At 36.9% G+C, this 27,994-nt stretch overlaps 2 protein-coding genes across 2 annotated transcripts; one reads left to right on the forward strand and one right to left on the reverse strand.

Annotated features, from left to right (window-relative positions):
* Positions 1-2,332: 2,332 nt before the first annotated feature.
* On the reverse strand, positions 2,333-6,596 carry LOC128198377 (trypsin, alkaline A-like). Its single transcript, XM_052883567.1, has 3 exons — positions 6,436-6,596; positions 3,748-4,006; positions 2,333-2,683 (listed from the first exon to the last, which is right to left on the reverse strand). The coding sequence occupies exons 1-3, from the start codon at positions 6,531-6,533 to the stop codon at positions 2,354-2,356; spliced, it is 687 nt and encodes a 228-aa protein (XP_052739527.1). The 5' UTR covers positions 6,534-6,596; the 3' UTR covers positions 2,333-2,353.
* A 15,864-nt stretch (positions 6,597-22,460) lies between these two features.
* Positions 22,461-26,874, forward strand: LOC128198375 (trypsin, alkaline A-like). The gene is made up of 4 exons (XM_052883564.1): positions 22,461-22,510; positions 23,637-23,802; positions 24,998-25,256; positions 26,496-26,874. The coding sequence occupies exons 1-4, from the start codon at positions 22,468-22,470 to the stop codon at positions 26,823-26,825; spliced, it is 798 nt and encodes a 265-aa protein (XP_052739524.1). The 5' UTR covers positions 22,461-22,467; the 3' UTR covers positions 26,826-26,874.
* Positions 26,875-27,994: the final 1,120 nt, after the last annotated feature.

The raw sequence follows: 27,994 nt of genomic DNA on the forward strand, positions 1-27,994 counted from the left end.
AAGACTAGGTTGTACCTTTGCCTTTTCTCCATGGGAATAAAATATATTAGTAAGAAAAGAAAATTAAAGAGCGAGAATTTAAAAACAATTATTGTCGTGAATAATCTAATTACTTGATATTTTTAAATAAATAAATAAATTCATTGTGAATTTGTGACCGTAATTTACATGTTTCGCAACATTAATTGTTGTCTTCATCTAGTGAGAATGGTGACCCTAATTTGGAGATGGATTAAAAAAGACCTACTTACGAAAAATTTAATAAGTGGAGAAAAGAACAACAAGTGCATTCACTTACGCATGGTGTTTTTTAAACAATTATCTCCCATGTTTACCCCTATACTCATTATTCAACTTCACTGTAGTCGGAAATTAAGTTACCGGGTAAAAGCATCTCCCCGAAACATCCAAAGTTGTAGCATTTTGTACGTACATTGTAATTTTCAAATAAAATAAAACATTGAATACTGTACCGAGTTATTTTATTTTGTCGCAATCGTAGTGAAAAGTATTGTGTAACACGCGGGGCTAAACCCATTATAAACTTAGTTTCTATTTAGGCGGCACTCGCCTTACGGCTCGTGTCCTAAAAATACCTACTTTAAAATGGGTTTTTTTAGCCCCTTGTATAACAATCTACTATTATATTTTTCATATGAGTCAACTACCCTATTTATGCAACAATATTTTATTAATAGAGATAGTAAAAAATCTTTGCTATTGTGTATTTTTTTTCATTCGTTCTTAAATAATTCCGGAATACAATAAAACTTAAGTAGGTAACTTACTTCCGCGGACCAAGTCACAGGCGTCGCTAGTTATTAATAACATAACATGAAAAATCTGTTATATTAATTAAAAGCATTAATTTAATTGTATTTGTTTCAGTTATTAGTCAAATTAAATAAGGTCTTAGAATAATTTTATTTTCGTCACTGTGACTCAAAATAGGTTTTATGTTTATTATTAAGCCATAGACTGAGAAATTTCTTAATAAATAACAGATGTAATAGTATGTAACAGTTGTTTATTAATTTTTTTACTAATTTGGTTCAGAAAATTATTGAGTGAGTCTTATTCGTTCACTTTGTCACATCACTATTTTTGATTCAATAAAAAATGGTATCACAGGAAATTTCAGTGGAGATCCAAGAATTCATTATTCGACTTTATTAATAATTTATAGTATCTATTAATCTGTGGATTAATAGTTAATACTGATGTCATTGCAATAGATACATGTCAGTGTTACCAACTCTCAAAAATATCCCATCTCACATACATATTATATGTATGCGAGATCCCTAATTTCCCCCTAAATCTGGAGGAAAACTATTAATTTCATTTATATATCATTAAAATATTCATATTTAATTTCATAAACTATTATTATTTAAGATATTTCAAAAATAGATTCTGAAAGTGGAGAAAAAAAACTCCTAACTCCCGGAACTCTATCTCCATCATACTAATATTATAAACGCGAAAGTTTGTTTAACTAGGCAACCTATTTCTAATGTGTCACTGTGAATATTACCCATCATTTATTTCTTACTAGCGGACTCACGCTACTTCGTCCGCGTGGAATTCAGTTTTTACAAATCCCGCGAGAACTATGAATTTTTCCGGGATGAAAAGTAGCCTATGTGTTAATAACTGTTAACAAACATTCCCCTTTTCCACTCAAGTCACTCTCCCCGCCTATCCCAAGTAACACATAAAGAATTACAGAACAAAAGATGCCGTCCGACAAGCCGTCCGTACCGCAAGTCGTTGCAATGCGGCGATAACATAACCAAAGATTACAGTGTATTATTGGAAACTGAACATAACTAATAATAACAAATGAGGGTATATATTTCTAATGCCGGATCTTAACCATGACGGACGTCGAAAGCGGACAAAGCACTGAGATTGAATAATGGGGTTGAAAAATAAGAAATAATGCGCATTGCATTCACATTGCGTGTCGCCAGAGGCCTCCCTTCTCGACCCGCATCCCGCTCCGCTCCTTCGCAAGCTCTTGAGTTCAGAGACCGACCGCCACAGAACACTAATACTCCTAAGCCGACCGCAGTGTTCGGTAGGGGTAGGTACTTCGCTACGCCCACGGTGGTATGGTATTTCTCCAAAAAAAACTCCGTTATTCAACCGGACGAAGTCGGAAGCGTCCGCTAGTCTATTAATAAATATTTCAAACACAACGATAATACTCGTACCTAGATTAACTAATAATTTGTTATTGGTGAATAGATAGGTATAGGGGCAGCGGGAATATTAAAATCAGTATTTCTTTTATCCTGTAATTTCATTTATTAGATATGTCTTGTATTATGTATTAGATACGTCTTAGTTAACTATTTTGGACTATCCAATTAGCGTAAGCTCTTATGTCGGTGCTAACTCCTGGATAGAAGGGATGGCCACATAAATAGTTCCATGATATAGCTCCGACGAGAATATCGCCTTGGTGCACGACGGGGCCGCCATAGTCCCAGGTGCAAAAGTCCTGGCCACCAATGTCGAGCAGACCGGTGCACAGGTTTCCAGGAAACACTTGGCGCATATTTTCGAAACCTGGTTGGGTCCTGAGGTCCGCATAGCGCTGTGTGCAGAGCGCATGATTTACAACGCGGACATCCACATGTCTTAGCTGCTGTGATCGAGGGATTCCGACTCCGGGCTGTAAACAAGATAAATACAATAATATTTTTTGAAGTGAAGTGATAACTTCTTTTGGGAGGGTAAACCGCTCCACTTGGAAACAATAGGATTAGAACTTGGCGGTCCTATTAGAGCTTTCAGAATCGAAACAAGACCTTAATAGCCAAGGTGGTACTTTCCAGGGCAATATTCACACGTAGGTACTTTTCGGAACACTAATATTATTAATGGTCTCCTTGACCAGAGGTTGCCTTATTACAAGTATACACCGGTGCCAGTGATTGAACGCGGCGGAGTCCGGAACTATTGGGACCGGTCCATCATCACGTACAGGACTATTCTCGTGAATAAGTTTTGATTCAAGAGTTTCTTTATTACTCCAGAATTTATTCCAGGTTATGGTAACTCTTCTTTTAACCTCGACTACGTGTCTTGTTTTAACTTTATTGGAGTGGTATTGTGGTTTGTCATGACCTTAATTTTGGTAGTATTTTTGCTTACATCATTTAATTCGATAATCATTTCCTGTAATTGAGATGTTGTTTCAGAGAAGAGCATGATGTCTGCAAAGCGAAGTTTTCATTATACTCTGGAGCACAGCTATAAAAATTCTAGGTGCTAAGGGGTCATCCTGTCTAGCGCCTCTACAAATGTTTATTTCAGGCCCTTGTCTTTCTAGCTTTACACGGCTTTTGCTTTTGTTGTATATGCAAATATAGGTAAGTCGGTAGGTTTTTTAAATTAAAAAATTCAAATCTTATTAAACCAGAGTTCGATTCCAGCTCTACGTAAAGATATTTTTTATTTTATTTATTTATTATTCTTTTCTTTAGAAAAAAATACTGCATAAATAAATAATTATAATTGCTTATGTTGTAAAAGAATTGTATGCCACGGCAGTCCCCGAGTGCCACACGTATTTATTTTATTTTATATATTAGCTCCAAATCTGAATGGCAATAAATTGTGAATCCACCTGAATTATAAATTGTTGTTCCACATTAGTGTTCTTATTTTTAAATCTACACTCCTGAATTTCTCTGAATCTAGTTTAATACCAAAACGTTGTGCATTCATACTTACATTATAAATACCCCATCCTGCAATGTAGACCCGCTGGTTATCCGGGAGCGCATAATTTGCCCCTGCGATCCGAGCAGGTCTGATTCTGTTGGAAAGTGGTGCGGCGGTTCTGAGCCTCATGATTAAAATATCATGTTCACGCCTTCTATTGTCAAAACCACTGTGTACGATGACCTGAGAAACAAGGAGCAAGGTACCGCCGGTTAATTCGGTTGTTCCTAAGCGTATCCCTTGATCCTCAGCACGTGGACTCGCGCCTCTGTAAAAAAGGAGGAAAAAATTAGTCATTCTTCCCGTAGAGAGTATTCTATAATTTATTACCCGACTGCATGAAAGGTATGTTGTATGTATGTATCTATACTAATATTATAAAGAGGTAAAGTTTGTAAGTTTGTAAGTTTGTCACATTTTTTAAATGGGGTAATCTTCGGAACTACTGGTCCGATTTTAAAAATTCTTTCACCAGTAGAATGCTACATTATCGGAGAGTGCTATAGGCTATATTTTATATTGGTATCATATATATTAGCCGAGTTATCACAGTTTTTGTCATACAGGTCGGACTAAAAACCTTTTAAACAGACTTATTCGCATGCGCTGCCTTAACTATTGTATAAAATTGAAATTAATGTACAGAGACTTTATGTATCTTTAAAAGTTCTACAAAAAAGTCCGCGACGTCATATATCTATCTTCTATATATTAGCAGATATAGTACCTTTTGTGTTTTAAAAATTATTAATTTTATATACATAGGTTTACTTCACTATTTATACAACTAAACTTTAATCCTTATTAAAATAAATTATTTAATAATCACAAGGATATTATGGAGATAAGATTTGCCCTTTACAGTATGTTAATTACTTAAATAGTTTCGGAGAGAATACAAAATTTCTAAAAGACGCAGAAATTCCGCTATATGACGCCCGGCGCTTTCATTTACGTAGTTCCCGTTCCCGTGTGAATATGGGGATCAAACATAGCCTATGACACTCGCAAATAACGTAGCTTTCTATTGGTAAAACAATTTTCCAAATCGGTCCAGTAGATCCAGAGATTACCTCCTACAACCACACGAACTTTACCTCTTTATATTATTAGCATAGAAGTGTCTATTTCTCTTGGTCATACCACCACTCTCGAAGGACTGGACCGATTTTGCTAAGGGTAGGAGTAAGATAGAGAATTTATAGAGTAGGGTAGGGTACGGGTAGGGAAGAGTAGGAGTAGTGTAGGGGTAGGGTAGGGGTAGGGTAGAGGTACGGGTAGGATAGGGAAGTGGTAGGGTAGGGGTAGGATAGGCGTGAGATAGGGGTACGGGTGGGATAGGGGTAGGAAAGGGATAGGGTACGGGGAGGGTAGGGGTAGGATGGGGGTAGGGTGTAGGTAAGGTAGGGGTAGGGTAGGGGTAGGTTTGGGGTAGGGTAGGGGTAGGATGGGGGTAGGGTAGATGTAGGGGTTGGGTAGGGTAGGGTTGGGGTAGTGGTAGGGTAGGGGTAGGGTAGGGGTAGTAGTAAAGTTGACATCGAAATTTACGCGGACGAAGTCGCGGGCGTCCGCTAGTGTAACTATATAATATTCTTTATTACCTCATATTTTTCAAACCGCTGAATGGATTTACATAAATAAGATATCGTTAGATTCTTCTTAATAACCCAAGTGTTAGATAGGTGAAATTAAAAAAAAAAACCAACACGACGCCTGTGTGACGCTTATAGACTCGAGGTGAAAAAAACTTTCTTTTTAGAATTTTGCAATGTGGATATAAAACTCAAGGGCTTATGATAAGGGTTTTAAAGTAGTATAATTATCATGTCCATGTTAAAAAACTTCAGTTAGATAAAAGTTATTTATTTATTGTCAAACTATACTAATATTATGAAGCTGAAGAGTTCGTTTGTTTGTTTGATTGAACGCGCTAATCTCAGGAACTACTGGTCAGATTTGAAAAATTCTTTCAGTGTTAAATAGCCCATTTATCGAGGATGGCTATAGGCTATACATTATCCCCATATTCTTACGGGAACGGGAACCACGCGGGTGAAACCGCGCAGCGTCAGCTAGTACAAATATGCAAGGCGGATGACTATAGGTGTGGGAAGTTTTGTGAAGTAAAGTTATAAAACAACTAAATAGACTGAATTAAATATAATATATTGATTATAAATATCAGACACGTGCGAGTCAGGTTTTTTTTTCTTTTCAGTTTTTATATTTTATGCAGTCGGGTTTTTTTATTATTTTATTTTTTGTATATCCGTTTTGACGGCTTCCGTGGCGCAGTGGATGCGCGGTGGCATTTCCAGACGGTGGTCCTGGGTTCGATCCCCAGCTGGGCTAGTTGAGGTTATCTTTGGCTGGTGGGAGGTTTCGGCTGTGGCTAGTTACCAGTACCACCCTACCAAAGACGTACCGCCAAGTGATTTAGCGTTCCGGGACGATGTCGTGTAGGGGCGTGGATTTTCATCATCCTCCTAACAAGTTAGCCCACTTCCATCTTAGATTGCTTCATCACTTATCGTCAGGTGAGATTGTAGTCAAGGACTTACTAGTAAAGAATAAAAAAAATATTATCCGTTTGATAATTAATAATATATCGTTTCGTCATTAATTTAACAGAGAAACAACTCTTTTTTATTTTACATAAACAACTCTTTTTTCCTTAAATGAATCGAGTATACATACATAAAAGAAGGTACAGACACCACAGCTGTGGGCGTGATGAGAGTGCCGCCGCCTCCAGGGTGGAAATTCCCACCCCATTGCCAATTCATGTTGGCCATGAAGGGGTAAGTGTAGATGCTTGCGAGGGTTCCACCTATGATGCGGCCATTTTGTTGGGGCTTTGCTGTTAGAATAATAATGAATATTCATTATTTATTACAACAAATTTTATCATATTAAAATATAATAATACTAGCTGTGCCCGGCGGTGTTACCCGCGAAAAACAACCATGTAGTAAGTAGGTAATTTAATTTTAGGTCATATAAAGTAGCCTATGTGTTAATCCAGGTGATAATCGCAGCTAATTCGGTCAATAGTCGCGGCGTGTAAATATCTAAAAAACTTCAGTTTGTGATGAACAAATTTATCATCTTTTGCGTCTTAAAGTAGAATATTTTTTTTAACATGCCCTTGAAAAAAATTTACCTGTGAAATGAACCAACGTGAATAACGTTTAAAAGGCAGTTACCATATATCAGAAAATAACTTAAAATTGAGCTATGCTTTCACTTCTGAGCGGTGCAAGTGAGTACGCGGGTGAATGTAATTTCTCAGGTACAAATGATGAATTACGACTAATTATTATTAATACGGCTTTATTATAGTGATAAAGATGATTAAAAATAAATGTCGAAGAACCTAGTGTACCTACTTGGATATCTCTGTAAAAATGACAAGCATGTCAAAATGTCATCATATGGAAAACAGGTAAAGATGAAAATTCACTTTCAGAAAGTGTGTTCAAAGTGTGTTTCCTCGCAAATGTGTTATAAAACGTCGTATGACATACGTGCGCTTTGATAATTACAGCTTCTGTTTCCTTACTATAGCTCTCGCCAAGGCTCGAGCTTGCAATATCGCCTCGGCTGTAATTTTCAACTTACCGCACGTATATCATAATGTACTATTAATTTTTACATAATCAACCCTTTCGGAGTGAAAAAAGCAATTGTGACGAAGTTTTTGAAAATAATGTACGAATGTTTTACATCTTTGAAATCCATATTAAATGAACACGTTTTTAAGCTAGATGTACAACTTTGCCTAGTATATATTTTTTTCAATGTGGCCGTTAAAGTTACGTACAAAAAAATTGTTAAGCATAAAAAAGTTTAAAGTTTAATCCCGTTTTAAAGAAGAAAAAACTAAAGTTTTATTAGCTGAAACAACTATTCCTAAATATTGAAGCAATAATATATAATATGTAATAAGTAAAATAATACCCCGTATAAAAGGCCTGTTACAGTTTTATTGTTTGTTTATCTGTTACCTATAGCGAACATAACTTGAAAATAAAATACAGCCGATTTCAATAACACAAAAACATACCTTCATAACTAAATAGCGAAAAATAACATAATTATTATATTTCATTAAGTCTGTAGGTTTTATTGAACACAATTGAAGGTGTTCCTCATTTTGACTCCACTAAATAATCCTTTCCATAAGTATCTAGATCAAAAAGTAGAGCAACCCAACTTTACTTAACTTTAATACTGAAGAGGAAGTAAATCGCTGAAAATAAATGATAGAAACATTTATTTTCCCCTTATTAAGTTATTTTCCTCAAAACTCCTCGGCCATAAGACAAAACCTCTTCTATAAAAAACTCTTATTAGTCCGATAGTAACCTATGCATGCGGAACGTGGGCTCTCACCGTCACAGAAGCAAATAGATTAGCAATGTTCGAGAGGAAAGTGCAAAATATTTGGGCTTCTAAGAATTACAGATGGAACCACAGAATGAACTACGAATAGGAAAATCTAGTGAAAGGAGAAACAGTAGTGAAAAATAGTAAAGCCCAAAGCTCAGTAGCTAGGGCATGTAGAGAGGATGCCAAATACTAGAGGGTCTAAATTGATGGCAAAATGGAGACCACAGGTAAAAAGATTAAAAGGAAAACCTAAAAAAGATGGCTAGATTGTGTGAAAGAAGACTTTCAAAAAACGGGGGAAATTAGCTGAAAGAACAAAAAAAAGAATGAAATATAAAAGTGGTAGATCACCCACAAAAGGTTGTAGCACCAAAGGAGGAAGAAGAAGGTACACTTACCGCAGGCCGCACCAACAAGCACTAAAAATACGAGTAGGCGCATCTTCCAACCAGTGTAACGACAGTGACGAGAGTAGTCTTACATAGGATTTCCTTTGCTTTTATAGCTGCTGTCAGTTTTTATCAATAATACTTTAATCTTAAAAAGTCGCGTAATCTCCACAATACACCGAAAGTTAATTTATGATTATTGAATAATTTATCAATAAAACTTTTTATTTAAGGTAGGTAAGTAATCTGCACACCAGCACCGAAAAGTAGCCTAGCTTATGATTATAGTATAATTTTTACTATCTATACTAATACAAGCGGACGCCCGCGACTTCGTACTCGTAAAAATCATTGTAATAGTAGATTGTTACCGTGGGTAGAAAGAATCAATTCCCGAGCTATTTAGACGCCCGAGCGTAACGAGGACTGCTATAGTCTAAAAATTACTTAACCGTAGTAATTTTTAGACTATAGCAGTCCTCGTAAGGGTACGAAATATGAATCTCCAGAAAACGTGAAATGTTTCATAACCGATAACCCGTATACATTGAAGTTACCCGTACACCCGAGAAATTTTCTATGCGAGTGAAGGTAAGACATTTTAAAATGGGGTTGTATCTAGGTTCTAATCATAGGAAAATAGCATGGTGTTAAGGATTTATAACTGGAACTGTGATGCTCACGCTACTTATCCCCCTCACGCGGGAAGCGGCTAAGCGGGTGTGGACTTTAAGAATACAATACGATTACCAGATGGTGAATTTTGTGTGAGGTTGCCTTTAAAACAATCTTCTAATGTTTTAGGTGATTCATTGCAGCGTGCAAAACGTTGTCTTTTTTCTTGAGAAAAGAAATTTAATAAGGATACCCTGTATTCCCAACGGTATCGTGAATTTATGTCTGAGTATTTAAAATTAGGTCACATGTCGGAGTGCGATAATCATTTACGAAATTTGGGATATTTTATCCCACACTTTGGGGTCGTGCGCGAAAGTAGCTCAACTACAAAGTTGCGTGTGGTTTATAATGCCAGCAGCGGTTCCAAAGATAAAAATTTATCTCTAAATAATATACTTATGGTCGGCCCTACTATTTAGAATAGAATAGAATAGAATAGAATATATCTTTATTTGTCCACACACGAGTAATAAAATAAAATAAAATAAAATAAACAAACAGAACATACAAATATCTGGTCGTGGACAAAACAGGTATCCACCTCAGCACGATGCCACAGCGAGCTGTGGCGCTGGTTTTCAGGTGAAACCTTGTGAGTTCACGGACGTGTCTATGTGACGTGTCTTAACTTAAAACTTATACATGAATACAAAGTAAAATAAAATAATGAAACAAGAACGAACAGAGTAATAAAATAACAAAATTAACATTTATGGGAAACTAAATTAACAAGGAAAATCAAACAATAATTAATACGAGTCAACCTGTAAAATGAACGATCTGCCGCCACCATAGTGTTGTAGTAAGGAGAAAAGGAATTAGTACTAGGGGTTATTTGTTTGCTGATCCAATAATAAAAGAGCTTTATATTTAGTCTTAAATAACCCAATAGTACGTATATCTCGCATTGGTGGAGGTAAGTCATTCCAACACTTAGTGGCGGCAAACTTGAAACTACCACGAAACACAGCGCTTTTGTGATGAGGCATCGATAAAACTATAGAGGTGTTTCGTAATCGACCTGTTGTCCGGTTTTCTATCCACCTCAATTTATTTACAAGGTACTCTGGGACACCGTTCTTTATCACGCCAAAGAGCAAAGTAGCAAAATGTAGTTTTCGACGCGAATCCATTTTTAAATGGTTTGCGTTGTTAATATACGGTGTAACGTGACTCCTTGGCGGAATATTGTAACAATAGCGAGCGCAGGCATTCTGAACACGCTGTATTAGTTTTTTAGTTCTAACTAGCAATCTACCACCAAATACTGTATCAGCATAATTAAGTTTTGACAACACCAGCGACTCGCACAGCTTATTCCTTAGTTCTATGCCAATATACTGCCTGATTCTGTATAATAATTTAAGTCTATAAAAACAAAGTCGTACATCATTTAACACGTGCTTTTCAAAATGCAATGAAGAGTCAAAAATGACACCCAAATTTCGAGCTTCATGTACCCTTTATTGACTTATTATCTATACTATTGCGTTTTCGATTTCATAGGTTCATTTTGGCCGGTGATGTTGAAAAGATGTATCGAAACGTCATAGTTCATCCAGATGACCGGCATCTGCAGCAGATTTTCTGGCGTGATGACCCGTCACAACCAGTGAAGTGTTATCAACTCAACACGGTTACATACGGTACGGCTAGTGCTCTCTTTCTCGCAGCTAGGTGCTTAAAACAAATAGGCCAAGATTGTAAAAATAAAAAGATGAGAATCATTCATGATTTCTACGTGGATGATTTGTTAACCGGTGCAGACACTAACTAGGAGGTTTTAGATATTAAAAATAATGTAAATAGTGAGCTAGCCTCCGCTGGTATGCCACTACGAAAATGGAAATCAAATTACACACGATTAATGTCTGATGAATTAAATCAGTCTTCAGTTGACTTAAACATTGGCTCTTTGGAATGTAATAAAACCTTAGGTTTATACTGGGATAATTTAGTTGATAATTTATTATTTAAAATTACTAGTAATATTCCTACTGAGATTACCAAAAGATCCATACTTTCTGTTATTTCACAAATTTTTGTCCCTTTGGGATTACTTGCTCCATGTATAATAACAATGAAAATTATGTTGCAGAAGCTATGGCTTCATAAGTTGTTATGGGATGAGAAATTGCCACATGATTTATTTAAGGCTTGGGCAGAGATAGCAAAAAGTTTATCTATTCTAAACGATTTGCGTATACCCCGTTGTGTCGTTTGTAATAATTTCGAGCACATCGATTTACATATTTTTTCAGACGCTTCTCAACTCGCCTACGGTAGCTGTGTATATGTTAGAAGCACAAACGCTCACGGTGAAATTCTCTCTAGCTTACTGATAGCCAAAAGCAGAGTGAGCCCCCTCAAACCTACCACCATTCCACGACTCGAACTGTGCGGTGCGTTAACCAGCGTGCGATTATACGAAAAGGTGGCGAAATCACTGCGGATTCAAGTACGGTATACATATTTTTGGACAGATTCGACGATAGTGTTAAGCTGGCTTAAGATGTTGCCAATTAAACTGCAACCATTTGTTAGGAATCGTGTCGCAGAAATTCGCGAGATTTCCAGTAATGCTACTTGGCGGTATGTACCGACTGATTCAAATCCAGCTGATCTAATATCGCGTGGTACAAACCCAGACTCAATGGAGGCTTGTACTTTATGGTGGTCTGGCCCAGAATTCTTAAGGCATGATGAAAATCATTGGCCAATGAATCTCGCATGTACTGATGAAAGTTTACTTCCTGAAACCAGATAAATTATACTGCATGTTGATGCTCAACCCGATAAATGCGTAATTGATATAAGTCGTTTTTCAAACTTGCTCCGCTTAAATCGTGTCGTTGCTTACTGTCTTAGATTTATTAATAAGTGTAAGAAACATAAAATCAGAGAAGGTTTTTTAACTACTAGTGAACTGCAAGACGCTATGAATTTAATCATTAAAATTTCTCAAAAGAAGTCATTTATTGAATATAATTTATTGTTAAATAATAAAAATTTACCGAAGAATAGCTCTTTAAATAAATTAAATGTTTTTATGGATAAAAACCTATTGATGCGCGTGGGTGGTCGCTTAAAAAATTCCAGTTTTTCTTATGATAAAAAATACCCTATCATCTTACAGTCCACACATAATTTTACAAAGGTATTATTTAATTTTGAGCATAAGAGACTAATGCATGCAGGGCCGCAACTTTTGTTGGCATCCATTCGCGAACATTACTGGCCGATAGGCGGTCGTAATTTGGCTAAAGCATGCTACCGAAATTGCATCCGATGCACTCGTATGCGAGGCAAAGTTGGCGTTCCTCTAATGGGTAACCTGCCTTCAAAACGGTTGCAGCCTGGTGGGTTTCCTTTTGAAAACTCCGTAGGTGTCGACTATGCTGGGCCAATTTTTTCTGCTAGTCGTCAAGGTAGAGGATGTAGGTTAGTAAAGGTGTATATAGTTATTTTCGTTTGTTTTGCCACCAAAGCAGTACATATCGAATTAGTGGGAGACTTAACCAGTAATAATTTTATCGCTGCGCTTAAGAGACAAATTAGTCGCCGTGGAAAAATGAAAATTTTATTTTCTGATAACGGAACGTCCATGACAGGGGCATTGTCTGAGACTGTAGCTAATGAGGGCATCAATTTTCGTTTCATTCCTGCATATGCTCCTCACTTCGGTGGTCTCTGGGAGGCTGGTGTTAAGTCTGTCAAATTTCATTTGCAACGAGTGTTGGGAAATTGTAATCTGACATATGAAGAACTCAACACTGTGTTGGTACAAATCGAATCTATCCTCAACTCGCGCCCGCTTACTCCACTATCTACAGAACCTGATGATCTCATGCCACTGACGCCTGGTCATTTTCTCATTGGTCGACCACTGACGGCACTCCCAGCTCCTGACTATACTGAAAGTTCGGTATCCTATTTAACGCGATTCCAAAGAATAGAACAACTTCGCCAGCACTTCTGGACTCGTTGGAGCAAAGAATACATCGCTGAGTTACAACAACGAGGCAAATGGAGGTCTAACCGAGAAGTTTTTAAGGTGGGCAGTCTCGTAATAATCAAAGAAGACCATTTACTACCACTAAAATGGAAATTAGGCCGCGTGGTTGCTGTTTACCCCGGCACAGATGGCATTAACAGAGTGGCGAATATAAAAACGTCAAGTGGAGTTGTTCGTCGAGCTTTCAGCAAGATTTGTCCATTGATAAACGAAGAAGAGTCTGGTTGAAAGGCAAACTTCCAACGTGCGGGGGCATGTTCATTTATACTAAAAGGGTAGCAACACTTAAAACTAATAAATTAAAAATGTAAAACGTCATATGTCAGTTGTCAGTGTCAGTGATAATTATAACTTTTGTAAACTTGACTTTTAATTTTTTCACCTTGAGGAATACACGTTTTTGTTAAAAAGATTTGCACAAGAATTTTATTTGGCCATCTAAATCCAAGTTCCATCATATCTAAACAATATTTTTTTTTAATTCCAAAAAATAGTAGATTGTTATACAAGGGGCCAAAAAGGCCCATTATATACGAGGTATTTTTAGGGCGCGAGACGTAAGGCGAGGGCCGCCTAAATAGAAACCGAGTTTATAATGGGTTTAGCCCACGTGTTACACTCTGCTTTTCACTACGATTGCGAGAAAATAAAATAATCAATATTCAATGATTTATTTTAATTGAAAATTAAATGTACAAAATCTACAATTATTTTGGATATTATGGGAGATGCTTTTACCCGGTAACATAATTTCCGACTACTGTGAAGATGAATAATGATTATATGAGGTAAACGTGGGAGATAATAGTTTAGAAAACTCCTTTCGTAAGTGAATCCATTCGTTGTTGTTTTCTTCACTTATTAAATTTTTCGTAGGTAAGTATTTAAGTAAATGCGTCTGGACTTTGATGGTAACAGATTGAAAATTTCATCCATCTCCAAATTAGGATCACCATTCTCACTAGGTCACTAGGTCACAGGTAGAAGTGTTGTTGTTGTACACTACAATAACTATTTTTGTTAAAAAATATGTAAGTTACGGTCACAAATGTACAATTATTTTCTGAAAAAAATTCACGCCAATTGTTTTTTAAATTCTCGCTTTTTAATTTTATTTTTTTCACATGAGAAAAAGGCAAAGGTATTACACCGTAAAGGATGTCCCATGTCTTCAAATCTCGCTCTATTCGCAACTCAATAAAAATTAAATAAAAAAATAAACGCATTCCACAGACAAGAACGCTGCATTTCATTCCAATAAAAAGATTTTTTTTATTTTTCAAAACAATCAGTGCCTTACCTATAATGATTCCATTTTCGAAAAAAACCTCCTCCGTTTTATAGTAGGCTAGTACTTGGCTAGTACTCGTAACAGACAAGAATTACAAAACAAAATTACTTTAGCCCCTAGAGGCTTATCTTATATTATTATTAAATGCTTGTTTAGCCCCGCTGTGGAGTGGTAATATGACAATGTTTTTGAGCAAGAGTAGTGAAAAATATTTTTAAAATCCTCTTATCAAGAACTTTCATTTGATGTATCACACAATGAAGTTAGTAAAAGTTTTTTTTTTCAACATTCCATCTTACCGCCCGTAACTTTCCATCTTATAAGTGCCCGCCATATTCAAATTTTACCTAATCACGATACATTGTATTTGGATCACCAAAATTTATATGTGTACCAAATTTCAACTGGATTGGTCCAGTACATTCGGAGAAAACAGACAGACCTTAAAATGTGCGCGAGGCGGATTATAAGGGCTCCGTTTTTGTACTACGTACGTTCGGAACCCTAAAAATATAAAAATAATATCTTCAAATGTTATTATTAGTAAGTATATCAGTATAGATATAAATAAACTCATAGGTAGATAATATAATACTGTAAGCAGCTAATAAATAGAAAGGTACCTACTTGCTCGGTAATAAAACGGTCATTATAGGATTAGGATTACTATAGTACATTACAATTGCAAGAGAGGCATTGATGGACGAACGTGTGAATGTGAGCCGAGGCGAAGCCAAGGCACACATACGTAAGTCCATCAATGCCTAGTTGCGGCCAAGGCTTTTATAGTACTTTTCACAAATAATGCGCGGATATTAAACTATTACAATTCAGAACTTTTATTTCAAAATACAATTAATGTGGATTAATTCCGGAACGTTCCAAATTTCCAAGCATGTTTGAGAAAAATAAAATAACATGGTAATTCTGAAAACCTTGTACAATACTACATAGGATAAATATACCCCTGAGATATAACCCTAGAGACGAATCACTTAGCAATCCATGGATTCACAGTGCGGGTGCCGGCTCCATAGCGTGGCAGAGAGAAAAATTCCGAGCAAAGTCCAGGATTTGTGACCAACGGTTGTAGAGTTAAGGAATCCCTTGACAGTCGGATTTGGATTGATAATCCTGCAAAATTTCCGCTTCTCTACGTATGCCGAGACCTTTTTACATTCTTTGGTTAGCCTTTGTAGCCAAACAAGCTACTTATTTATTTTTAAATTTGTTTTCTGGCCAAGCTTTCTTTTTCTCACAGACACAACTGCCTGTCTAAACAAAAATAAACACAAATTAACAATTGACGCTGGTTCCCTGGGAAATGGGGCGGGCCCTAATGTGGGACGCTACATGCGTCGACACATTAGCACCGTATCATATCAGGGAGACAGAATCAAGACCGGGAGCCGCAGCAAAAAAAGCTGAAACCGGTAAGTGGCTCAAGTATGCCTCTCTGAAAGAGAGTTACATATTTGTACCTTTTGCCGTGGAGACCCTTGGGCCATGGAGTCACAGTGCCAAAAAATTTTACCGTATCATTTCACCGCGGCTAGTTGCCACGACTGGTGACAGAAGGGCTGGCTCATTTTTTGCGCAAAGAATCAGCCTGGATGTCCAGCGCGGAAATGCAGCCAGTATTCTTGCCACCACTCCACGTGGGCATGATTTCTATAGTTATTAGGATAAGTTAGCTTAAGATCCTTATTGTATTCTTTCTGAATAAAAAAATAATAATAATAATTATATTGTAATTATTGTAGTCAAGCGAGCGAGCCTATCTTTAAAAAGAAGGTATTATAAATTCATCTTGTTTATTTATTGGTTTTCTTATGTTTTTGAATCCACATATAAGTTTATTGCTATATGTATATATTTCATTTCTCATACTCGGAAAGTAGTATTGTTTTGATCTGAATATTGGGTGGAAAATGCTGCTTCCCTACACAGGGAGGGAATAACTCATACAAATTACTTCCCGCCTAAGGGCCGGAATGAACTTTAAAAATAGAACTGCTGTCATTAGCTGTGAAGAGTTTTATGTTTTTTTTTTAATTTGTCCCCAACGAAATTCGGGGACAGGCAAAGATCGTTGACCATACAGCCTGTTCAGACGTCAATGAAGTTCTAGAGGAAAACTTTTATGTAGAAAGTAAAGTAATTATAAAAAAAATGCTACGGCCATGTGTGTTTCTAAACAGCCAGTGTAAATTTAGCGTAATCTTCTTAATCGGAATAAGCCGCAACAATAACTTAAATAGATAAAAAAATAGATAATGATTAAAAAATATAATGACAATTAATTTTAAATATTATATATTATATATATGGTATTTAATATTAATAAAAATCTAAACTAAATTTTGTCTAAAGTTATATTTATTTCCGAACGACTATTTGCCGTCTCATTTCTTCTCGCGCTTTCTCTCTTTCTCTCTCCCCAAGACGGTGGATTAAACATAGACAAGACGTTTTTATGGTGCATATTACTATCTGAAGGTTTATTTTAAAAACCATATAAATGTGAACCAGTAATTTTATCTTGCAATAAGCAATATAGGTATTCCACCAAAGGAAAAGTGAATTCTATAATATTAGTGGTTCTTCGAGTAGGATGTAACGAGATTTTTCGTAAGTCATTCTCTTTAGAGAGAGCCGCCTAGCGGGGAGTAGTCACAACGTCGGTAAAGCAGTCGTCCAATTTGACAACTGCTTTACCGACGGCGACGTTCCAAGAGCGGGCCAAATAAATAGACAATAATTATAATTTCCTCATAATCGAAATGAAATTTCCTCAAACTCGAAATGAAAAGTAGAGTGTTTAACACGGGTAAAAGAATCTACTATTTCATTCCCACCTTGCCCCCTTACCTTACTAATTCACCTTATCGACATAATATTAGTATTGGTGGTATTGGTTAGTTAATCCATGAGATATTATCGTTACGTTTTTTCAAGATAAACACGAAATTCAAGATATTTTAAGAACAAGGATTAATAAAATGATGAAGGTAATAATATAAACCTACGTACGGTAATATAAATAACCAACTTATCTATATCTTCTATACCTACTTCTAATAAATCTGTATAGAGGGCAATTCTGTAAAATATAAATGAATTTAACTATATTTCCAAAATAACCATCAGGGGTATGTATAATAACTATGATTCGTGATCGATACTGATGCCAAAAATGCAATCAGTAAAATTTTTGTCTGTCTTTGGGGTAGGGGTGGGATAGGATAGGGTAGGGGTAGGATAGAGGTAGGGTAGGGGTAGGGCAAGGGTAGGGTTGGGGTAGGGAGGGGTAGGTCAGAGGTAGGGCAGGGGTAGGGTAGTTGTTAACGCGGACCCTAACAATTTTTTTTTTTATTAATTAAACTATGAAAAGTCCCATTCCAGACTACATTCGTAGACTTTTGACAACTTAGCCCTTGACTACAATCTCACCTGATGGTAAGTGATGATGCAATCTAAGGATAGAATAAATACTTATATACTTAAACAATATACATCACTATCTAGCCCCAAAGTAAGCATACAGAGTAGCTTGTGTTATGGGTGCTAAGATAGTTGATATTATAATATAATATACAATTAAATACTACATATAAATACTTATATAGTGTATAAATACACACAGACACTGGAAAACTCTCATGTTCATCACACAAATATTTTCCAGTTGTGGGAATCGAACCCACGGCCGTGGATGCAGAAAGTAGGGTCACTACCCACTGCGCCACGCGGCCGTCAAAGTAAACAAGTAAAGTAAGTTTTTGGGGATCCTTCCCTACATGCAATGGGAGGATGTATTTTTTATTGTCGTTTTTATGGTGTGGGATCATTGACCTCACTGAAATTGACACATTGAAAATTTCACTTAAAAACTGACCAATATTTCTTTGACAATTTTAGAATTATTGGTAAAGAAAATTTTACCTAACAAATTTAACCTTAAGGATTGAGTTTTAGGTTGAATTTGCAAATGCGACTACTTGAATTGAGTGCCAAGCAGTTGTGTTTGACACTCATTGTGGGGACGTTTTTTGGTCGCTGATTCGTAAAATTGGATGCACATCCAATTTTTAATAGGAGATCGATAGAAGAAACCTGTGGGATATCGATATCGTTATTCTTGTGCAATACATAATGACTAAAGTGCTAACTTAATCTACACTGCTCGTGGCTCGACATACACTTGGTCGGTTTTGTCTTTTGAAAAAAACACTGACATTTTGAAATCACAGAGAGACACTTCTATTTCATTTACCTATTTGTATTGATGAATTGATAACAATGAGCCGTGATAGCCCAGTGGACCTCTGCCTCCGATTCCGGAAGGTGTGGATTCGAATCCGGTCCGGGGCATGCACCTCCAACTTTTCAGTTGAGTGCATTTTAAGAAATTAAATATCATTTGTCTTAAACGGTGAAAGGAAAACATCGTGAAGAAACCTGCATACCAGAGAATTTTCTTAATTCTCTGCGTGTGTAAAGTCTGCAAATCCGCATTGGGCCAGCTATGGACTATTGGCTTAACCCCTCTCATTCTGAGAGAAGACTTGAGCTTAGCAGTTAGCTAAATATAAGTTGATAATGATGATGGTTGATAATAATAAAGTGGTCTTTGTTGTAAGAATTAATATAATAGTACTCAATAGCGCTGCAACTTTTGGGTTGCAAAAGTTGCAGCACCATTGAGCACTATTTCAACAACAACGTTACTTCTATCCTACCCCTAGTCCCCTACGAAACTGCTACCCTACCTGTACCTACCCCTATTATACCACTACCGTACCTCTACGATACTTCTACCCTACCCCTACAATATTTCTATCCTACTTCTGCTCTACCACCAGCCACCTGGCCCTTACCCACCATCTTCTATTCCCTTACAGTTCTAAAGCTATAAGTCGGATGCGGTATTTTAGCACATGACCGCTTCCCGCGTGAGGGGGATAAGTAGCGTGAGCATCACAGTTCCGGTTATAAAGTCTTAAAACACCATGCTATTTTCCTATGATTGGAACCTAGATACAACCCCATTTTAAAATGTCTTACCTTCACTCGCATAGAAAATTTCTCTCGGGTATACGGGTAACGTTTTCTGGATATTCATATTTCGTACGCTACGGGTAACCTTACGGAAAATGACCATAACAAGTATAAAATCAACGGTTAAGTAATTTTTAGACTATAGCAGTCCTCGTTACGCTCGGGCGTCTAAATAGCTCGGTAATTGATTCTTTCTACCCACGGTAACAATCTACTATACAATGATTTTTACGAGTACGAAGTCGCGGGAGTCCGCTTGTATTAGTATAGATAGTAAAAATTATACTATAATCATAAGCTAGGCTACTTTTCGGTGCTGGTGTGCAGATTACTTACCTACCTTCAGCGCCGGACCGAGGTAAATTTTAGAATGGAGCGAGATCCAATTATGGCGCCTTTCTGTTTGCTCCTAACATTATATACTAGGGACGTTTGAAAAGTTCGTATCCTAATTTATATTGGAATGTCATACATTTTTAACCGACTTCAAAAAAAGGAGGAGGTTTCTCAATTTGACCGTTCGATTTCGATTCGATTCAAGCCGTTTAAATCATAAAGATTTTAACTGGATTTTCAGATACGGCTTTAATTAACACAGCACTAACTTGGTACCGCCCTTAAACTGATCAGAAGGTAGCACATACGATGTTATGTTTCGCTTTTAATTTAATGGAAACTTTTTTATGATTTTAAGGTCGGTTGTTCTTTTTTATTATTTTTTTTTAAATTACCCTCATGTTAAAGCTACATTATTCAATGTATAGCTATATTAATAGAATAAAATTGTATGCATTAATTTGCATTCGTTACGTTCCCCACGCGATCCCGTCAAACAAATCGTGACTAGGTACTCGGCCTCGTATTTTTTAACATGAAAAAAAATCGAGTATCTTAATCTTAATAATAAACTTCTTCTTAATAATCACTGCAATGAAGAACTTGAAGAAGAAAGGTTTAGCAAAAAAAAAAACCTTTAAGAAGTCATGTTTAAAACTGAAGGTGAATTAGGGCCTTCGTATATATCGTGAACTTTATTCAGCCTTTGACCGGTGTAGAATAAAGTTCGCGGCCGAAGGCCGCGCGTTTTTTGGGCTTGGGTAAAATGCCCAGCCATAGCCACAGTTGAAAGCCCTATTACAAATCCCCGGCCGAAGGCCGGTCCAGAATAAAGATCGCGCGTTTTTTGCTATATATCCGATCTTAATGAAACAAAGCCTATATGTTGCCCTGGACTATACTTAATCTGTTTGTGAAACCGCATTAAAATCCGTTCAGTAGAACCAGAGAATAGCGTGAACATACAAACAGACAGACAAGAAAATTAAAAAAAATGTTTTCGTATTCAATTGGTCATTTCTAATTGCCCTAACTTGATTTTAGTTAAATTTGGGAAAAGTACAGACACTCAATTTCTACTCTTTTATTATAGTATAGAAGATAGATAGATAGATTGACTTTTAGGAAGATAGCTGACACTATTGGCATCTCAACAGAAGGCAAACATCACATAATCGCCTTGGCTTCTTTGAGTTGAACAAATATGCGATCGACTGACGAATTTTCGCAACTGCTTGGAGTTGTTTGAGGCAGATACTTTTTTGTATATTAAAACCTGAGTATATTACTTTACTCCAGAAACAAAAGTACAGTCTAAAAAGTGGACATGACCAGGATCCAACGTTCCAAAAAGGCAGAAGCGGCTTTGCGTGTTGGAAAAGTAATGGCCTTAGTTTTTTGAGATTCGCGGGATGTAATTACGGTGGATTACTAAAAAAAGGCGTAAATATAAACTCTGCTTAGTAGTGAAATCTGCTGCGATGTTTCAGAGGACAAATTAAAGAAAAATGGCCATGGTCATGGCCATTGAGAAGAAAAGTTTTGTTTCATCAGGATAATTTGCGAGTTTCTACTTCTTTCTGCGAGTTAAACGTTTCACACGTTTGTTAAAAGCATAGCAGAAATTCATCAGTATAATTTAGAATTCTTACCTTACCACCATATTCATATGATCTAGTCTCGTCTCCATCAGACTTTTATCTATTTCCGAAGCTAGAAAAAGCACTTATCGAGTTCAAAATTTTTATGAAAGTGGTCTATGCATTTTCTAAGAGTTTAAAGAAAAAAAATAGCTGGTATAGACATCTTTCCAGGCCAACAAAATAAGTGTATTGAGCTCTAAATAAAGTTGAAAAATAAATTAACTAAAAAATTATAGCTTTGTAGTTTCCTGGTTTACTTATGGAACGCGAAGATTTTGACCATATTCAGACCAATTGAAAATCAGGCACAATACCGTCTCTCGATCACGTAGTGCCTGGGTGCAGCCCTAGCTACCCTAGCTACCCTAGCGCCCCCTAGTACCTATAGAACCCGCGCGGCGAGTGGCGCTTGGGCGCCCCTGAGATCGAGACACCCGGGTGTAACGCACCCCCTGCACTGGTAAAGACTCTCTAGCTCACGTAGCGCCCGGGTGCAATCATCACCCTAGCGCCCTCTATTGCCTGTATATACCCGGGTTAAAATCAACGCACTCCCTGCACCATAGGTAAAGGAAGACGCCTCTATTAGAAGTAAATTCGCGCATGTCGCGTTCATCTCTTCGCTTTAAATATAGACGATCGAAAAGAAATTAATTTCTTTTCGATCTTGTCTTTACCATTTCGGCACCTCCTAGGATTTGGCGCCTGGAGCGACCGCTCCGTTCGCCGTATGGACGGTCCGGCCCTGCCTACCTTAAATAAAAAGTTTTATTGATAAATTATTCAATAATCATAAATTAACTTTCGGTGTACTGTGGAGATTACGCGACTTTTTTAGATTAAAGTATTATTGATAAAAACTGACAAAAGCTATAAAAGCAAAGGAAAGACTACTCTTGTCACTGTCGTTACACTGGTTGGAAGATGCGCCTACTCGTATTTTTAGTGCTTGTTGGTGCGGCCTGCGGTAAGTGTACCTTCTTCTTCTTCCTTGGGTGCTACAACCTTTTGTGGCTCATCTACCACTTTTATATTTCATTCTTTTTTTTGTTCTTTCAGTTAATTTCCCCCGTTTTTTGCAAGTCTTCTTTCACACAATCTAGCCATCTTTTTTAGGTTTTCCTTTTAATCTTTTTACCCGTGGTCTCCATTTTGCCATCACTTCAGACCCTCTAGTATTTGACATCCTCTCTACATGCCCTAGCTACTGAGCTTTGGGCTTTACTATTTTTCACTATTGTTTCTCCTTTTACTAGATTTTCTAGTAAAAATTAATGCTACATTATGATATACGTGCGGTAAGTTGAAAATTACAGCCGAGGCGATATTGCAAGCTCGAGCCTTGGCGAGAGCTATAGTAAGGAAGCAGAGGCTGTAATTATCAAAGCGCACGTATGTCATACGACGTTTTATAACACATTTGCGAGGAAATACACTTTGAACACACTTTCTGAAAGTGAATTTTCATCTTTGCCTGTTTTCCATATGATGACATTTTGACACGCTTTCATTTTTACAGAGATATCCAAGTACACTAGGTTTATCGACATTTATTTTTAATCATCTTTATCACTATAATAAAGTCGTATTAATAATAATTAGTCGTAATTCATCATTTGTACCTGAGAAATTACATTCACTCGCGTACTCACTGGCACCGCTCAGAAGTGTCAGAAGTGACGGCATAGCTCAATTTTAAGTTATTTTCTGATATATGGTAACTGCCTTTTAAACGTTATTCACGTTAGTTCATTTCACAGGTAAATTTTTTTCAAGGGCATGTAGTCTATTGTAACAACACTTTTTAAATTGCTGTTTAAAAAAATATTCAACTTTAAGACGCAAAAGATGATAAATTTGTTCATCACAAACTGAAGTTTTTAAGATATTTACACCCCACGACTATTGACCGAATTAGCTGCGATTATCACCTGGATTAATACATAGGCTACTTTTTATCACCTAAAATTAAATTACCTACTTACTACATGCTTGTTTTTCGCGGGTAACACCGCCGGGCACAGCTAGTTATAATATATTTTAATAGGATAAAGTTTGTTGTAATAAATAATGAATATTCGTTATTATTCTAGCAGCAAAGCCGCAACAAAATGGCCGCATCATAGGTGGAACCCTCGCAAGCATCTACACTTACCCCTTCATGGCCAACATGAATTGGCAATGGGGTGGGAATTTCCACCCTGGAGGCGGCGGCACTCTCATCACGCCCACAGCTGTGGTGTCTGTACCGTCTTTTATGTATGTATACTCGATTCATTTAAGGAAAAAAGAGTTGTTTATGTAAAATAAAAAAGAGTTGTTTCTATGTTAAATTAATGACGAAACGATATATTATTAATTATCAAACGGATGATATTTTTTTTATTCTTTACTAGTAAGTCCTTGACTACAATCTCACCTGACGATAAGTGATGAAGCAATCTAAGATGGAAGTGGGCTAACTTGTTAGGAGGATGATGAAAATCCACGCCCCTACACGACATCGTCCCGGAACGCTAAATCACTCGGTACGTCTTTAGTAGGGTGGTACTAGTAACTAGCCACAGCCGAAACCTCCCACCAGCCAAAGATAACCTCAACTAGCCCAGCTGGGGATCGAACCCAGGACCACCGTCTGGAAATGCCACCGCGCATCCACTGCGCCACGGAAGCCGTCAAAACGGATATACAAAAATAAAATAATAAAAAAAATAAAAAAACCCGACTGCATAAAATATAAAAACTGAAAAGAAAAAAAACCTGACTCGCACGTGTCTGATTTTTATAATCAATATATTATATTTAATTCAGTCTATTTTAGGTGTTTTATAACTTTACTTCACAAAACTTCCCACACCTATAGTCATCCGCCTTGCATATTTTCTACTAGCTGACGCCGCGCGGTTTCACCCGCGTGGTTCCCGTTCCCGTAAGAATATGGGGATAATAGGGCTATTTAACACTGAAAGAATTTTTCAAATCTGACCAGTAGTTCCTGAGATTAGCGCGTTCAATCAAACAAACAAACGAACTCTTCAGCTTCATAATATTAGTATAGTTTGACAATAAATAAATAACTTTTATCTAACTGAAGTTTTTTAGCATGGACATGATAATTATACTACTTTAAAACCCTTATCATAAGCCCTTGAGTTTGATATCCACATTGCAAAATTCTAAAAAGAAAGTTTTTTTCACCTCGAGTCTATAAGCGTCACACAGGCGTCGTGTTGGCTTTTTTTTTAATTTCACCTATCTAACACTTGGGTTATTAAGAAGAATCTAACGATATCTTATTTATGTAAATCCATTCAGCGGTTTGAAAAATATGAGGTAATAAAGAATATTATATAGTTACATACATACATACAACATACCTTTCATGCAGTCGGGTAATAAATTATAGAATACTCTCTACGGGAAGAATGACTAATTTTTTCCTCCTTTTTTACAGAGGCGCGAGTCCACGTGCTGAGGATCAAGGGATACGCTTAGGAACAACCGAATTAACCGGCGGTACCTTGCTCCTTGTTTCTCAGGTCATCGTACACAGTGGTTTTGACAATAGAAGGCGTGAACATGATATTTTAATCATGAGGCTCAGAACCGCCGCACCACTCTCCAACAGAATCAGACCTGCTCGGATCGCAGGGGCAAATTATGCGCTCCCGGATAACCAGCGGGTCTACATTGCAGGATGGGGTATTTATAATGTAAGTATGAATGCACAACGTTTTGGTATTAAACTAGATTCAGAGAGATTCAGGAGTGTAGATTTAAAAATAAGAACACTAATGTGGAACAACAATTTATAATTCAGGTGGAATAATTCACAATTTATTGCCATTCAGATTTGGAGCTAATATATAAAATAAAATAAATACGTGTGGCACTCGGGGACTGCCGTGGCATACAATTCTTTTACAACATAAGCAATTATAATTATTTATTTATGCAGTATTTTTTTCTAAAGAAAAGAATAATAAATAAATAAAATAAAAAATATCTTTACGTAGAGCTGGAATCGAACTCTGGTTTAATAAGAATTGATTTTTTTAATTTAATAAACTAAACACTCACGATAAGATGAAATTTAAAAAATAGTATAAAATAGCTAAACTTACCTATATTTGTAAAAACCTACCTACTTACCTATATTTGTAAAAACCTACCTACTTACCTATATTTGCATATACAACAAAAGCAAAAGCCGTGTAAAGCTAGAAAGACAAGGGCCTGAAATAAACATTTGTAGAGGCGCTAGACAGGATGACCCCTTAGCACCTAGAATTTTTATAGCTGTGCTCCAGAGTATAATGAAAACTTCGCTTTGCAGACATCATGCTCTTCTCTGAAACAACATCTCAATTACAGGAAATGATTATCAAATTAAATGATGTAAGCAAAAATACTACCAAAACTAAGGTCATGACAAACCACAATACCATACCAATAAAGTCAATAACAATCGTTTAGAATATGTTCTAAGTTATGTCTATTTGGATCAACAAATATCCTTCTCGCCTTCTCGAAAACAAGACACGTAGTCGAGGTTAAAAGAAGAGTTAACATAACCTGGAATAAATTCTGGAGTAACAAAAAAAATTCTTGAATCAAAACTTATTCACAAGAATAGTTCTGTACGTGATGATGGACCGGTCCCAATAGAGCCGGACTCCGCCGCGTTCAAGCACTGGCATCGGTGTATACTTGTAATAAGGCAACCTCTGGTCCAGGAGACCATTATTATTATTAGTGTTCCGAAAAGTACCTACGTGTGAATATTGCCCTGGAAAGTACAACCTTGGCTATTAAGGTCTTGTTTCGATTTTGAAAGCTCTAATAGGACCGCCAAGTTCTAATCCTATTGTTTCCAAGTGGAGCGGTTTACCCTCCCAAAAGAAGTTATCACTTCACTTCAAAAAATATTATTGTATTTATCTTGTTTACAGCCCGGAGTCGGAATCCCTCGATCACAGCAGCTAAGACATGTGGATGTCCGCGTTGTAAATCATGCGCTCTGCACTCAGCGCTATGCGGACCTCAGGACCCAACCAGGTTTCGAAAATATGCGCCAAGTGTTTCCTGGAAACCTGTGCACCGGTCTGCTCGACATTGGTGGCCAGGACTTTTGCACCTGGGACTATGGCGGCCCCGTCGTGCACCAAGGCGATATTCTCGTCGGAGCTATATCATGGAACTATTTATGTGGCCATCCCTTCTATCCAGGAGTTAGCACCGACATAAGAGCTTACGCTAATTGGATAGTCCAAAATAGTTAACTAAGACATATCTAATACATAATACAAGACATATCTAATAAATGAAATTACAGGATAAAAGAAATACTGATTTTAATATTCCCGCTGCCCCTATACCTATCTATTCACCTGTAACAAATTATTAGTTAATCTAGGTACGAGTATTATCGTTGTGTTTGAAATATTTATTAAAAGACTAGCGGACGCTTCCGACTTCGTCCGGTTGAATAAAGCAGTTTTTTTTTGGAGAAATACCATACCACCGTGGGCGTAGCGAAGTACCTACCCCTACCGAACACTGCGGTCGGCTTAGGAGTATTAGTGTTCTGTGGCGGTCGGTCTCTGAACTCAAGAGCTTGCGAAGGAGCGGAGCGGGATGCGGGTCGAGAAGGGAGGCCTCTGGCGACACGCAATGTGAATGCAATGCGCATTATTTCTTATTTTTCAATCCCATTATTCAATCTCAGTACTTTGTCCGCTTTCGATGTCCGTCATGGTTAAGATCCGGCATTAGATATAATATACCCTTGTTATTATTAGTTATGTCATCGCCACATTGCAACGACTTGTGGTACGGACGGCTTGTCGGACGGCATCTCTTGTTCTGTAATTCTTTATGTGTTACTTGGGATAGGCGGGGAGAGTGACTTGAGTGGAAAAGGGGAGTGTTTGTTAACATTTATTAACACATAGGCTACTTTTCATCCCGGAAAAATTCATAGTTCTCGCGGGATTTGTGAAAAACTGAATTCCACGCGGACGAAGTAGCGTGAGTCCGCTAGTAAGAAATAAATGATCGGTAATATTCACAGTGACACATTAGAAATAGGTTGCCTAGTTAAACAAACTTTCGCGTTTATAATATTAGTATGATCGAGATAGAGTTCCGGGAGTTAGGAGTTTATTTTCTCCACTTTCAGAATCTATTTTTGAAATATCTTAAATAATAATAGTTTATGAAATTAAATATGAATATTTAATGATATATAAATGATATTAATAGTTTTACTCCAGATTTAGGGGGAAATTAGGGATCTCACATACATATAATATGTAAGTGAGATGGGATTTTAGGAATAAATATTTTTGAGAGTTGGTAACACTGACATGTTTCTTTTGCATTGACACTTACACATGACTACCGCTAAACTTAGGTAATGGAATAGTTGGAAACTTAACCAGGTGACGCT

Source organism: Bicyclus anynana, chromosome 9 (assembly GCF_947172395.1).
Source record: "Bicyclus anynana chromosome 9, ilBicAnyn1.1, whole genome shotgun sequence".
NCBI lineage: Eukaryota > Metazoa > Arthropoda > Insecta > Lepidoptera > Nymphalidae > Bicyclus > Bicyclus anynana.

Excerpts from the sequence above, each read along its gene's own strand:
- LOC128198377 (XM_052883567.1), bottom strand. The coding sequence starts at position 6,533 with ATGGCCAACATGAATTGGCAATGGGGTGGGAATTTCCACCCTGGAGGC. Across the intron at positions 4,007-6,435 it reads GTGTCTGTACCTTCTTTTAT|AGGCGCGAGTCCACGTGCTG; the intron begins GTATGTATACTC and ends CCTTTTTTACAG. Across the intron at positions 2,684-3,747 it reads CAGGATGGGGTATTTATAAT|CCCGGAGTCGGAATCCCTCG; the intron begins GTAAGTATGAAT and ends TCTTGTTTACAG.
- LOC128198375 (XM_052883564.1), top strand. The coding sequence starts at position 22,468 with ATGCGCCTACTCGTATTTTTAGTGCTTGTTGGTGCGGCCTGCG. Across the intron at positions 23,803-24,997 it reads GTGTCTGTACCGTCTTTTAT|AGGCGCGAGTCCACGTGCTG; the intron begins GTATGTATACTC and ends CCTTTTTTACAG. Across the intron at positions 25,257-26,495 it reads CAGGATGGGGTATTTATAAT|CCCGGAGTCGGAATCCCTCG; the intron begins GTAAGTATGAAT and ends TCTTGTTTACAG.